Source organism: Electrona antarctica, assembly GCF_951216825.1.
Source record: "Electrona antarctica genome assembly, chromosome: 3".
NCBI lineage: Eukaryota > Metazoa > Chordata > Actinopteri > Myctophiformes > Myctophidae > Electrona > Electrona antarctica.
Window position 1 is genome coordinate 8,019,599 of NC_136808.1, and position 14,755 is coordinate 8,034,353.

Sequence of the window (14,755 nt, forward strand, 5' to 3'; positions counted from 1 at the left end):
ATTTTTCACCAAAGACGGAGTGCCTTGGATTCCTTGTTTCTTCTCAAGTCCGCAACTTACACCTTTGACAAGCAGTACAACTTGGTGGAAAGATACCTTTTTTTGTCTATATTATGGTTCTACCATCTAAGAGCCACCAACCGATCTCTGCAGCGCTTCCATTTCCCTATTTTTAGTTTTCAGTAATACACACTTGCACTGGGGTTCTCAACTGGGTGTTTTAACTAAGCATTATGTTATACTTTAGCTATTGAAAAATAGCAGATCTACAAGCTCATAGCGCGCCACCGAGTGGCGCGCTACGAGCTTGTAGGTCTGCTATTTTTGAAAAATCGTGAAAATGCGGCACAAATCTTTGAATATATATTCTTTCAGAGCGAACGTTGTTTTTATTTCGACGTCGGGCCTAAATGTAAAAGAGAAAATACATCATAAATAAATTCTGAAACCAGATATAATCATTAAGGAAAGTTTATGCACGTACATAGGCTTATGTCAACTCATAATTTCCATTTTCCAGCCATTCGACTGCAATTTTCCAAAAAAAAATCCCCCCATAAATTATAAAACAAACATTAAAATAAAATTTTCACTAGTTTGGGTCCCAGGGAGACATATAATTTCTCTTGGGTCTAAAAAGTTGGGGAACACTGATCTACATAATGACACCTTTTGGGCAAAGTGTCAGCACAATCCCAGCCCCATCGACTTCCATTCAGGCTTTTTAAAATGTTTATTTTAAAGTATTATAAACAGAATGTATGTGAAATAAGCTGTTCGGGAACTCAAACCCAATACATTACAAACAAAGAGGTGACCAAAATATGCAGGCTGTGAATTAGAGTGGAGTTTGAAACAAAGATCTGTCAAATAAATGAATGGAGGATCTGGGTGAATAAAGGAATGGATGCTAATGAAATAACCCTAACCTTTAAACAAAAACAACAATACTTAAGTACTTATTTAACAAAATGTGAAATAACAATCCCGACTTACTATAGCAAGAATCATAGTGCTCGTGGGGAGTAGTAATGGACTGCATTGTAAAAAAAAAACCCCATTCTGGACGGGAACCCCTTTTGGTGTTTTAACTAAGCATTATGTTATACTTTAGCTATTGAAAAATAGCAGATCTACAAGCTCGTAGCGCGCCACTCGGTGGCGCGCTACGAGCTTGTAGGTCTGCTATTTTTGAAAAATCGTAAAAATCCGGCACAAATCTTTGAATATATATTATTTATTTCAGAGTGAACGTTTTTTTAATTTCGACGTCAGGCCTAAATGGGTTAATAATACAAAAATTGGTTACGTTTGTGCGTGTGCGTGTGCGTGTGCGTGTGCGTGTGCGCGTGCGTGCGTGCGCGTGTGTGCGTGCGCGTGTGCGTTCAGTTGGTCTTGTTTTGCAGGGCATCTATGATGCTCCTGTTGTGTTCAGCCAGCAGCTCCTTGACATTCTTGGCCACAGAAGCGTAGTCGCTCTCCTGCTCTTTGGATGCTATGACTGAGGACATGTGTTAAGGAGATCTCATTTTCAGAACCAATGAAATGTGTTAAGGATATCTCATTTTCAGAACCAATGTCTATATTTTCCCTGACATGTTCATAAGAATTCTTTCTCACTTGAAAGAACACAAGTAAGACGTGTGAACGCGGGAAGAGAACAAAGCTGTTGTGGCAGTCTGACACACACACACACACACACACACACACACACACACACACACACAGACACACACACACACACACACACACACACACACACACACACACACACACACACACACACACACACACACACACACACACACACACACACACACACACAGACACACACACACACACACACACACACACACACACACACACACACACACACCTCTGTATCGTTCCAATTTCAGTTCGTATTGACACACACACACCTCTGTATCGTTCCAATTTCAGTTCGTATTGACACACACACACCTCTGTATCGTTCCAATTTCAGTTCGTATTGGTTTGCTCCCAATCTTCTCTGTATCGTTCCAATTTCTTCTCTGTATCGTTCCAATTTCAGTTCCTATTGGTTCTCTGTATCGTTCCAATTTCCGTTCGTAAGCCCTCTGGTGGCGGGCGGGTGGTGTTACAGCGTGACACACACAGACAAGCTAGGCCGGCTTCTATAGTAATCGCTCACTTAATTCGCAACAAACTGGTCAGAGAAGGTGCCATGGTGCAATGGTTCTCCAAAAGGTGGGACCTGGGGACCCCCAGGGGGTCCTTGAGGGACCCTAGCTATTTGAAAATATAGCCGATATACACGCTCAGGTTGTGGCCTCCTGGTGGCGCTATAATAACGGAGTGCAAAACATACTCTTTCCCCATGCCTTCGGCCTGGTGGAGACAATTTGGCCTGGTGGAGACAATAATAATCTTGAACAAATGTGAATATTATAATATGATTAATATAACATTTTGAATATATTTTGTAAACATTTTAACAACACAAATCTTGTATTGGGTCCACCCAACAAATATTTTCAAATGGAGGTCCGCGGCCAAAAACCTATTAATTTGGGGGTCTTTGAAATGAAAACGTTTGAGAACCACTGCCATAACATATTAAAGTACATGTTTGCATTCCTCCTGATTGACATTAATTGGCAATTACGATCCCCTGCCGAACTGATGCTTGGACCGAATCAGTCGGAATAGAAAACAGAGTGCATTGGAAGTGTATTGCATCACAGTGGACATTGGTTTTATTAACAACATGTGTCTGAAACAGCTACGACCTCACTGCACTCTCTCAGTGGCTTTTCTTAGTTCAAGTAGCTAAAACAGTGAAAGGATACACTCCTTCATGACAAAGTTGTTCTGTTCCAAGTGCTGCCATTTCCTCTCCAGGTTAGCAAGCTATACACAAAGACAGAAACAAAACAGCCATTATGATGGAAAACTCATTCTTTTTTAGCCGCTGTCAGAAGAAAAAAAGGTTCCGGTCTCTAAGAGTGTTTTTGTTTTGTCAACCGGATGACCTACAGATAATATGCGTCCATGGTCCATGCCTTGAAAAATGGACCATCAGGTTTTAAAATACTTTTTTTTAAGTGGTGCAAGCAACCACTTCATTACGGAGCTTTGTGTGTCTCTGGGTCTGTCCCTGGCTGGCTGGCTGGCTGGGTCTGTCCGAGCACCAAAATAGCATTTGGTTGTTTTTCACAACCAAGTGTCACTGTTGCGCAGCCTAACACACACACATTAACTGTATATGATGGTTTCGACAGTACAGTACAGTACAGTACAGTACAGTACAGTACAGTACAGTACAGTACAGTACAGTACAGTACAGTACAGTACAGTAGCGGGACCCCCACACGGCAACACTGTCATTTCTCAACCGTTTCGGACGCGGGGCGGCTCGCCTGAACCGGGCCGGCACCCTGGGCGCGTTCCTGTGGGTCTGGAAGTGTGTGCGCGCGTGCGTGTGTGTGCGTGCGTGTTTAGGGTTAATCTCTCAAACAACAGGATCAACCAGTGCCACATTTCGTATGCACACTGCCAGTAGGCCGAGATCCATTTTTTTCACTTTTTGTATATTTTTTTGAAATATTTCAAAAGGTGATTGGTTAAAATAGGTAAATAGTTCTATGAAGATGATAAATGGGCATTCTCCCCTGATTGTCTGAAGGTTTTTCACCGACCTGAAAGTGTATTTTCTGTTTTTATCAAAGAGCTGGAGAGACTGGAAGACTCCCTGTTATTTTTATTTATTTTTTTATCCCACGATTTTGCAACCCAGTTTTTTTCACCCAGTGCCAATTATCTAATGTAATCCTGGGCGCTACATTTCCTCTGCCAACCTGGGGGGGGGGGGGGGGGGGTGGGCAGCGGACTGACCTCATGCCTCCTTCTATGCATTAGGAGTCCAAGCTGCTTCTTTTCACCTGACAGGGGGGAATTTCCCTGACTGGACGTATCGCGTGGAAGGAACACGTTATTCCGACCAGTTCCTTTCCCCTCCATCAGGCGCCCCGGCTGGCAAGGAGGAGGTAGTTTAGAGACCAGGACTACATGTTTTTGTGAGGGTACCTACCCTAGGGGACACGGGGAGAACATGCAAACTCTACACAGAAGGGCCCTGTTACTGAACAAACGCTCTATAGCAATACAGTAACATTATGACTAAAAACTAACCCAAACATTTTACAAATACAATTTTACACTGTAAGTCAAGAGTTGCAAAATAAATAGTACGACTGACATCACAACCAAGAGTACCCCTGTGTTGTTTTCTCAGTTTTGGCTTTCCATTCATACTATTGTCAACGGCAAAAAGTTGAATTTGAAAACGCTGAATCTCACATTGTGCATGAGGACAGGGAACCATGCTGTAGTGTAATGTAAACATTTACATTGATGGACGGACGGACACATTTTGTTAGAATGTTTTCCTCTCTCCATCTACTGTACTTTTGATTTGCTTGTTTGGAGTTAAATTAAACAGCTTTTACAATCCTACTGTACAAGCAGTATATTCCCACGAAGTTCTTTGTATTCACAGCTGCTAAGCGAGGGATCGCAGTGAGGTTAAAGAGGCATTATCGGTGCCCGGCGGCGTTTTCAGTGCTCAACACTGTCGGATGGTGGAGTATAAATTGAATTAACCCGTTCAGGACGGGAACCCCAGGACGGGAACCCCCAGTTGGTGTTTAAAGGATTATGTTATACTTTTAAATATTGAAAATAGCAGATCGACAAGCTCGAGATTGTAGATCTGCAATTTTTTGAAAAATCTTGAAAATGTGGCGCAAATCTTTGAATATATATTCTTTCAGAGCGAACGTTTTTAAAGACACATCTATGCTTCTAGCTAGGGGGGGGTCCCTGGAACAACATATTTTCAGATGGGGGCATATATTGACATGAAATAGTTTGAGAACCACTGACATAGAAACATGGGGGTTTTTTTCAGAAAACTGTCAGGATTTAGAAGGCATTTTGTAGAATCGTCCTCAGGTTCTAAATGTAATTAACCCATTTTGGGCGGGAACCCCTTTTGGTGTTAGCATTATGTTATGCTTTAGCTATTGAAAAATAGCAGATCTACAAGCTCGTAGCGCGCCACCGAGTGGCGCGCTACGAGCTTGTAGGTCTGCTATTTTTGAAAAATCGAAGAACGACTGACATAGAAACATAGCTTTTTCAGAAAACTGTCAGGATGTAAAAGACATTTTGTAGAATCGTCCTCGGGTTCTAAATGTAATTAAAGTACTGACCTGTGCGTGGGTCTCGTTTTCCTGCAGCTGCCCCTTCAGGGCGTCGTGCTGCTGGGTCATGTCCTGTAACAGCGTTCGGAGGGAATCTCTACGTTGACTCAAGGAGACTCGATCCTCCTGAAGTCTCTGAGAACAGAACAGAATCAGAACCTGATGATGAATGTTCAGAGAATTTGCCTCTGTGACCCCCAGGGGCCACAGACATACAGTACAACATGAGTGGACAATAACATTTCCAGAAACACAAATAGATAGCTCTGAATCACAGGTCAAGAGTGTTCAAATGGAACCAAACTGACGAAAAACGTATTTTTTTTTCTCTTCAAAATGAGTTAATAGCAAAGGCAGACTCTTCACATACTAGAGCAGGGGTTCTCAACCCGTGGGTCGCGACCCCTTGGGGGGTCGCCAAATTATTTTAGAGGGTCCCCGAGTGGCGCTCGTAGCGCGCCACTCGGTGGCGCGCTATGAGCTTGTAGATCTGCTATTTTTAAATAGCTAAATTATAACAATGCTTAAAACACCAAAAGGGGTTCCCGCCCAAAATGGTTTAAGGTTATTGTAGCAGTCAATTTATATTGGGGGTCGGGAGGGGGCGGGGCGGGGGTCCCGAGACGTTGCCAAAGCATTTTCGGGGGTCCAAAAACGTTGAGAACCCCTGTACTAGAGCAGTGGTTCCCAAAGTTCCAGGGGGACCCAGCTAAATGATAATTTGGAACCAAATGGACCCTTATGGGTCTGTAACTCAGAGAGTGTACAAATGGAACCAAATTTGGTTCCATTTGTACACTCAGAGTTAAATTAGCATTGATTTTACAATATAAATTGGGGGTCCAAGAGATAGAAATGCTATTAAATAGTGGTCCGTAGACTAATGCAACTGGGGGGGTCCTTGAAATTAAACAGGTTGAAAATCACTGCTAGAGCCGTACAAATCTTCTCTTATGGGGGGTCCCTGGCATGTCTTTTCAAATGGGGGTCCACGGGCTAATTAGTGTCAATGTGGGGGTCCTTGACATGAAAGAGTTTGGGAACCACTGTACTAGAGCAGGGGTTCTCAACCCGTGGGTCGCGACCCCTCGGGGGGTCGCCAAATTATTTTAGGGGGTCCCCAAATTATTAAAAAAAAAAAAAAAAAAAAGATTTTATTTTTAGTTTTTTTTCACGATTTTTCAAAAATAGCAGACCTACAAGCTCGTAGCGCGCCACTCGGTGGCGCGCTACGAGCTTGTAGATCTGCTATTTTTCAATAGCTAAATTATAACAATGCTTAAAACACCAAAAGGGGTTCCCGCCCAAAATGGTTTAAGGTTATTGTAGCAGTCAATTTATATTGGGGGTCGGGAGGGGGCGGGGCGGGGGTCCCGAGACGTTGCCAAAGCATTTTCGGGGGTCCCCGGCCAAAAACGTTGAGAACCCCTGTACTAGAGCATGTCTGAAATAAGTGTCAGAGCTGAAATCGACATGTAAATATGAAATAAATGCTTAAACATGTAGCTATAGGTGTAATGTTAGAGACCACAGAAGTGAACCTTTCAAGCCTGTTTTCTCAACTCGCTGTTTTCTGCAAGACCTTGCTCTATAAGCCATATCTCCAAAACTGGCGGGTCAAACTGAACAACCAATGATTCCCTGCTTTCATATGACATGAAAAAAATCCAATGGCAGTCCCTCAGTCAAATTTGGTCACATTTGTCCGTGTCCAGACATATTGGTGACCCCTAGCTGTCTGTGCCACTGTGCTGAGATATAGTGACATGATTTTCCACAGAGTAGGTAGAACGATTAATCAAACAACATTTTAGTAATTGAATAACCGTTTTAGTCATTTCTCATGTACTGTAAAGTTTATACGCTACCTTCACATTTGAATGCTTGTCTTCGTTACAAATTAAATGTTTTCAATTCTTGCTGAACATTAGGGCATCTTGAAGATGTTTATTTGTGTTCAGATAACTTGATGAGCATTTACCTTGTACCCTATTAGCTTATTTTGTTGTCATTTTTTACAATTGAAATTAATCATTTATATAATTCAAAACAAAATCACCACAAACCCATTTTGGGAGGGAACCCCTTTTGGTGTTTTAACTAAGCATTATGTTATACTTTAGCTATTGAAAAATAGCAGATCTACAAGCTCATAGTGCGCCACTCGGTGGCGCGCTATGAGCTTGTAGATCTGCTATTTTTTTTAAATCGTGAAAATGCGGCACAAATCTTTGAATATATTTTATTCTTTCAGAAGACTTTTTTTTTATTTCAACGTCAGGCCTAAATGGGTTAATTATAATATAAACATTAGTTACAACCCTAGAACAGACTCTGTACTAGACAACACAACAAGACATCAGATACAGTGGAACTGAGAGTAGAGTTAGCCATTGCAGTATTTTATTCTTTCAGTTAATATTACTTATGGCTAGTACAGTCTGTCTGTCTGTCTGTCTGTCTGTCTGTCTGTCTGTCTGTCTGTCTGTCTGTCTGTCTGTCTGTCTATATCGATAGATGATCAGATGATATATATAACCTTTATTCCTTGGGTAAATCCCTGTCCTCTGTCGTACATGCAAGCTATATTAGCCCAATGTTGCTGTTAATAGTCTATAAAACTGTGTGCTGTGTGTGTGTGTGTGTGCGCGCGCACATACGGAGAGAGACAGAGTTATTTAATGAAACATTTCGCCCTGTGTAGCCTGGCTATTCCTGTGTGTGTGGCGTGCATGCATAGAGAGAGAGAGAGAGAGAGATGCGTCCAGCCGTCCTGTGTCAGTCTCGCGCTTGTATCACGGTATCCTGCACGTGTGTGAGATGTAAAAATGAAATGGAATAAAAAACAAGTGATGTAGCCTATATGTATCGGGTCTGGATCGAATAAAGTTAAAAAAAAAAAAAAGACTCCTGCAGTGTGAAATAGATAACGAATTACAGAAGATTACAGAATGGCAACAGGAATGAATGAATGAATGTAAAGGGAAGGAATGCGGCGAGAATGGTCCACGGTGCAGCGTTTTAAGTATGGCGCGACTCGTCTGTTAATGTTTTAAGGGATGTTTTGTTAGAAATTTCCTGCCCTGTAACTTTTTTGCTTGAATATTTCCTGCCTGCAGTGTGGGAAAGGTCCCCCAGGCCAAGACACTTACTGACAAGTCAAGATCATATATTTTCTACACGCCATGAATGAGAATGAGATCATGAATGAACACACACACACACACACACACACACACACACACACACACACACACACACACACACACACACACACACACACACACACACACACACACACACACACACACACACACACACACACACACACACACACACACACACACACACACACACACACACACACACGGCAGTGGGTCAGAGGTGTACAGTAGAGTGGCCGGTAGAGCGGCCAGATGGGAACTGTGTGAGGTTCCCAGTTCGATCCCTGTGGGCTCCCCCAGATTTAGTGTCGAAGTGAACCCAGAAACCCCACAAACCTTTTTCTTCTCATCTGCCACGTTCCTCAGGCCAGCCAGGTCTCTGTACGACTGCAGGCCGGTAGTCATGGTGTCCATTTGCGCTTTCAGAGAGTCCAACTGGCTCACCATCTTGGTCTCCAGCTGTTCCACCTTCTGGAGGTCCTGCAGCAGACGGTGATACTCTGGACGCAGGAGACACATAACACCATCAGGTTACCTGTAGCTCTCAGAGTTATAGGGGTCCCTAACCCATTTAGGCCCGACGTCGAATTTAAAAAAAAAATCTTCTAAATCCTGACAGTTTTCTGAAATACCTCATGTTTCTGTATCAGTGGTGCTCAATATTTCATGTCAAGGACCCGAAAAATGATATGTAATTGATTTGCGCCACATTTTCACGATTGTTCAAAAATAGCAGACCTACAAGCTCGTAGCGCGCCACTCGGTGGCGCGCTATGAGCTTGTAGATCTGCTATTTTTCAATAGCTAAATTATAACATACCGGTAATGTTTAAAACACCAAAAGGGGTTCCCGCCCAAAATGAGTTAAAATTAAAACGTTTTGAGAACCAATCTAATCTATATATTCCACAAATCTCTGTTCGTCTATCCACATTTAGTTTTCTCCCAAATATGGAGATGACTGGCATAGTAATGCAGAAACATCTGCAACATCCGTACCGTGTTGTTTTCGTTCACTAAAACCATGGCGAAAAATGTTCGTCGACTACCTTTTTTCACTGACAAAAACTACATAAAAACTAAATGAAAACTAAGCCATGATGACTAAAACTAAAATATACTGACAATTTCGTCAACAAATAAAAACTAGACTAAAATGTTAGGAAGGGACTAGTGGACAAGAGATCCAGTATAAGTCATTTTATACTTGGTTGCATGCTGAAAATAGCCGATCTACAAGCTCACAACGCGTCGCAGCTTGTAGATCGGCTATTTTCAGCAAGTGTAAAATCAGTCATTACGACGCTATCAAGGCCCGCCAAAATACATTTTAGTCGACTAAAACTAGACTAAACACTAAAACATTCCAGGTGACTAAAATGTGACTACAACTAAATGAAAACTATTCAAGAGACTATGACTAAAACTAAAATCTAAATTTGCTGCCAAAAACAACACTGCACTCAGTTTTCGATTCAGCCCAATTTGGGGAAATGAATATTTTCCCCCAGGTAGGGCGGATGGGGGCTTTAATTAAGATATGGGCCGAAAAGGGGATTAAACAATGGAAGGATGTTTTTGACAAAAGGGGGAATCGACTCTCTTTTGATGAACTTAGCTGCTAAATACAATTTACCTCGTACACACTTCTTTAAGTATTTACAACTCTACAACAGGTGAATTCTTTGACACTCCCTCCCCTGTCAATAATAGAGAAAGAGCTTATCAGAAACCCCTTTAATAGGGGCATCATTTCTGATTTGTACTCTAGGTTAGTAGAATTCTCTCCTGAAACCTCTGAATCCAAATGTAATGCATCTACAAGAGGATTTGACAATGGAAGAATGGAGCACAGCCTGTATGGAGGGTTCAATCTCAGATGGGTAACAGTCACTCGGTTAAAACTATTGCAATATAATTGGCTGATGAGGGTGTATATCACTCCAGAGAAATTAAATACATTTAGTGTAGACATTACGGATACTTGTATCAGATGTGGTAAAGACAAAGGTACACTTTTCCATTGTCTGTGGGCATGCCCAAGAGTGAAAGAATTCTGGGAAGAAGTAAGAAGATATTGTTGATAAATATTGAGCTTGACCCGAAACTGTTTCTATTAGGTCTTTACCCATCTGGCCATAAGATTCAGAGTAGCAAACAGAGATTTTTAGATTTATGTTTACTACAAGCCAAAAGGGCTATAGCTTTATTTTTAATGTTTTTTTTGTGGCTTTCGCCTTTATTTTATATTGTTTTATGGAGGGACAGACAGTAGGCTGACAGGAAATGGGGAAAGAGATGGAGGGAAGACATGCAGTAAAGGCCGTCGGGACCGGGAGTCGAACCCGCGGCACACTGCCAGACTGGATTACCAGCCAAGGTGCCTGGACCACTGAGCCATGGCCCAGGCCAGGGCTATAGCTTTATCGTGGAAAAAGATAGACAAACCCAGTATTGCTCAGTGGTTTAGGGAGCTATCAATGTGCCTTCCTCTGGAAAGAATCACTTATACTCTGAAGAATAAACAAAAGATGTTTGATAAAATATGGGGACGGTTTATCCAATATATTACGGTTAATGATTTATCTAATCTAATTATCTCTTATTTAATGGTGGAAACTGAAAATGTCTAATTGTATTCTCTGCAGCTGTTTGGTCTTGTGGCCATAAGGACTGTTGTTGTTACAAGTCTAAGTGCCCTTATTATATTGTTATTGTTATTATATGTATGTACTGTATGTTTTTTTTTGTTTTTTTTAAGTAATTGTATTGTCTGATGTATTATGTATTGTTCTGTTGTATTGTTTGTTTGTATAAAAAAAGAAAAATGCAATAAATATATTGTTAAAAATCTTTGCTCATTTCTTTTTCTTTTCAGGCCTATGACGGGGTGGGTTGGGAGGGATTATTTTTTTTATTTATTATTTACAATTTGTTGTTAATTTAAAAAAATCGATTTGTATGTTGTATTTAACTCTTTGAGAGTTTCAAGGATTTCTATATAGTTTGTAGACTTCTCTATGGCAGAATGGCGTTTTTGAATGATTTATTGAAAATTCTCTGTTGTGAATGTGTGACAACGAAAGACCTTCAGAGAAAGCTTGGCTTGTCTGCTTCCAGGAAAAAAATGAACTTAGTTGATAAAATGTTTAGTTTTTGTGTTGGAAGCCATTTAAAAGAGCCTGCATTTACACTGGGTAGTGTTTCTAGGACAACAAAAAAAGTTATGCCCGGTTGAAGTTTTATTTTCTAAATAACTTTTTTTCTGCTGGGCGTACATAGCCATGCAATATCTCATTTTAAAGGGTGAGTTGTCTAGTTCAATTAAAATAAAATAAAATGTTTCTCACATGTACCACTGTAGATATTTTGCCATCTATAAATAGCATGGTCAGTCATGATCAATCTGACCTATCCAGCTAAAAGTCCCCCTATCTCTGAATTGGAACATCATATAAACTCAATTCTTTTTTGGGGTAAAATTAGACATTCTAACGCACATTTTGATATATACCATGTTTACATAGTCTTACCAGTACCTTGTCTATTCATGCATGTATCTCAAAAACCTGTTGTAAAGAAACAGTTTTGATAAAAAACAACATCCAAGGACATTGTTTTGATATGACTTTGTGCCCATGATATGTATCAAAATATAGACTTGAATGTATACTGTATTATAACAAAAAATTGGGTTCTTACCATCTACCGTTACAGAGTAAATCACAGTTGAAACTCGCTTAGTCAAACCATAAACCTCAGAATAGTGAACAAAATAGCCATGACAGGTCTAACTCATTGTAAAAGCGTCTTTTATTTTTTATGACTACTAACATAATACAATTATAATAAATATTACAGAAAATAAATAGGCCTACATACAAAACAGTTGTCCCCAAACTACCCAGTGTCCCCAAACCACTGCATTCCAGTTGTTCTTGACGGTGTGTGTGTGTGTGTGTAGGCTAAATTTAAAAAAAACAACTGAAATGAATGAATGCATCCGGTTCAGTGTCGGAGAACTCCATCGCAGTCTTGACTCTTCGTCTTCTTCATCATCATCATCATCATCATCATCCTCCTCCTCCTCATCTGATGCCAGTTCTAAATATATAAAAATAAACATTTAGCTGTAGTCAGCCCGGCCAATAGCCAGTTGGGGGGGGGGGGGGGAACGTAGGCTATCTGACATCATCGTCATCATCATCATCACACGGAGACACACTAAACAATGTACAATCATGATTGTATACAATATACAATGAATGCGATATCATGCAAGCTCAGACGTCAATGAAACGTCATACAGATCTTATATAATACGCTACTGTTAGCTTCACTCCCCGTCCCCCCTCCGATCCTTGTAGCAAGGTCATCATAAGCACGCGTTGCTTCAGTAAACGATGCATGTTTGTTCTCCGTCTTTGTAGACAGTAAATAAAAGGAGCGAACATTACTCTAAAGATCAGATCGCCTATAAGGCACGCTACAATATAAAATAATTGTACTGCCATGCGTGCATGCCTGCTACGATACATTTGTACTGCACCGACCAACCGATCGACACCAACCCCCCCTCCAGCCATTAGCCAGCACCAATGCACCGACCAACCCATTAGCCAGCACCAAAGGTGCTGGCTAATGGCTGGGGGCCATCGTGGTGAGTCATTCTGGCGTCATGATCTGACTAGTAGTAGTAATTATCCAAGCATCTATTGGTAGCGATCATCTTATGATTTCTGATCACTATAGAAGGGCATTTTCTACAATAAGATTACCTCAAAACATTCCGGGTTGATCGTCTTCTTCAATGGTTTCCCGGTATAGCTCATCGGACGACGATGGGGAGACAATGAAAAAAGGAGGGAGGGAGCAGCGAGTCTCGCTGTAAGCACTGGACCAGGGCTACTCCGCCTGGAGAAGGCGACTGGGACGCGTATGGATCAATACTACTACCACAAAACTCGCTCAAATAAATAGTACTGCTTTCAACTTTTTCTGCTAGAAAATCGCTCGGGCGAGACGGCAAAACAGGCAAAACAATAAACTATGAAGACTCCCTCTGCCCCCACTGTTTACAGGGGGTGGGACCAGCTTCCAATGGCAACACGTACACGTGTGTCACGTGACACGGGTTTTCTGGGTAATGTAGTTGGAATATAAGCTCAGGAATTTAAACAGCGCTTCGGAGCATATTAATATGTTTAGATTAATCAAAAAAGAGAAAGACGCCAATTGGCGTCATTGCTCATTTACAGAATATAAGCAATGACGCCAATTGGCGTCTTTGCTCTTCTAAGGGTTAATTGTTATAATCTTGGGGGTAGGATTTTTAAAAATGAGGCAAGGGGCAAGCCACTGATTGTAGTTGGCAAATAATTTGAATTATGTTTTATGTGCACTTTTTTTTGTATGCCTGTACCCGTGCCTTTCATCCAAAAATGAAATAAAAATGTATTTAAAATAAAAATAAAAATAAAAACAACAACACTGCATCCGTATCGAGTTCCAAAAGGCTGCAGACTTGGCCAACAAATTAATTCTAATCAGTGCATCCTCGAGTGAGTCTAGTCATGTGGAGCAATGCTACAGCTGTTGCCGGGCGGAGGTATAAAAGCGTGCACAAGCATAAATGAGCGTTTACTGTACTGTGGCCACTGGACAGAGTCAGAGACACTCGTTTCCTACGCTAAATAAACACAGTGGTATCTGGGCGACTTATCGATGTTCTGAAGTATGTTCCACTTCTGAAGACGAGATCTGTGCCATTGTTCTGCACCTGCTTGCACGCTGCAGCCAACCACATTCCGGTTCAGTGGCGTGCACAGATAGACACTAGGGGGTGCTAGAGCACCCCCTGCCCTTTTGGCAATGTGCCCTTTTGAAAAGAAAAACAAAACATTTTTTTTTCTTTTTTTTGATTTTTCAAAAATAGCAGACCTACAAGCTCGTAGCGCGCCACTCGGTGGCGCGCTATGAGCTTGTAGATCTGCTATTTTTCAATAGCTAAAGCATAACATAATGCTAACACCAAAAGGGGTTCCCGCCCAAAATGGGTTAAGGCAACCGGCCGGTTCCACGCGCTGCACAAGGTGCCCTTTTTTAACTTGAGCACCTGCCCCTCTAAATGTCTGTGCACGCCACTGTTCCGGTTAGCATATCAACAGATTGCTGTTAGCAGGTTCTTTTGACTACTGGTGGTGCGTGAAACACACACACACGCCACCAGTGCGTGTACGTGTGCACCACCACCAGTAGCGTTTGCTCGCTCGTGCATGTGTCTGCAGAGGAAAAGGAAGTGGACGGGTTCCTCTTGATAGGGTTCAGGCAGTAAAGTAGCCTGCC

The 14,755-nt window shown here is 41.6% G+C and overlaps 1 protein-coding gene across 1 annotated transcript in view; it reads right to left on the reverse strand.

Moving 5' to 3' along the window:
* Positions 1-1,333: 1,333 nt before the first annotated feature.
* ift74 (intraflagellar transport 74) overlaps positions 1,334-14,755 on the reverse strand; it is a 48,674-nt gene continuing 35,252 nt past the window's right edge. The window contains exons 17-20 of the mRNA XM_079496498.1: positions 8,747-8,910; positions 5,256-5,381; positions 2,832-2,892; positions 1,334-1,501 (exon numbers count right to left, since the gene is read on the reverse strand). Of these exons, the coding sequence (XP_079352624.1) occupies positions 1,386-1,501; positions 2,832-2,892; positions 5,256-5,381; positions 8,747-8,910 (467 nt within the window). The 3' untranslated portion in view covers positions 1,334-1,385. The remainder of the gene's footprint in view (positions 1,502-2,831; positions 2,893-5,255; positions 5,382-8,746; positions 8,911-14,755) is intronic.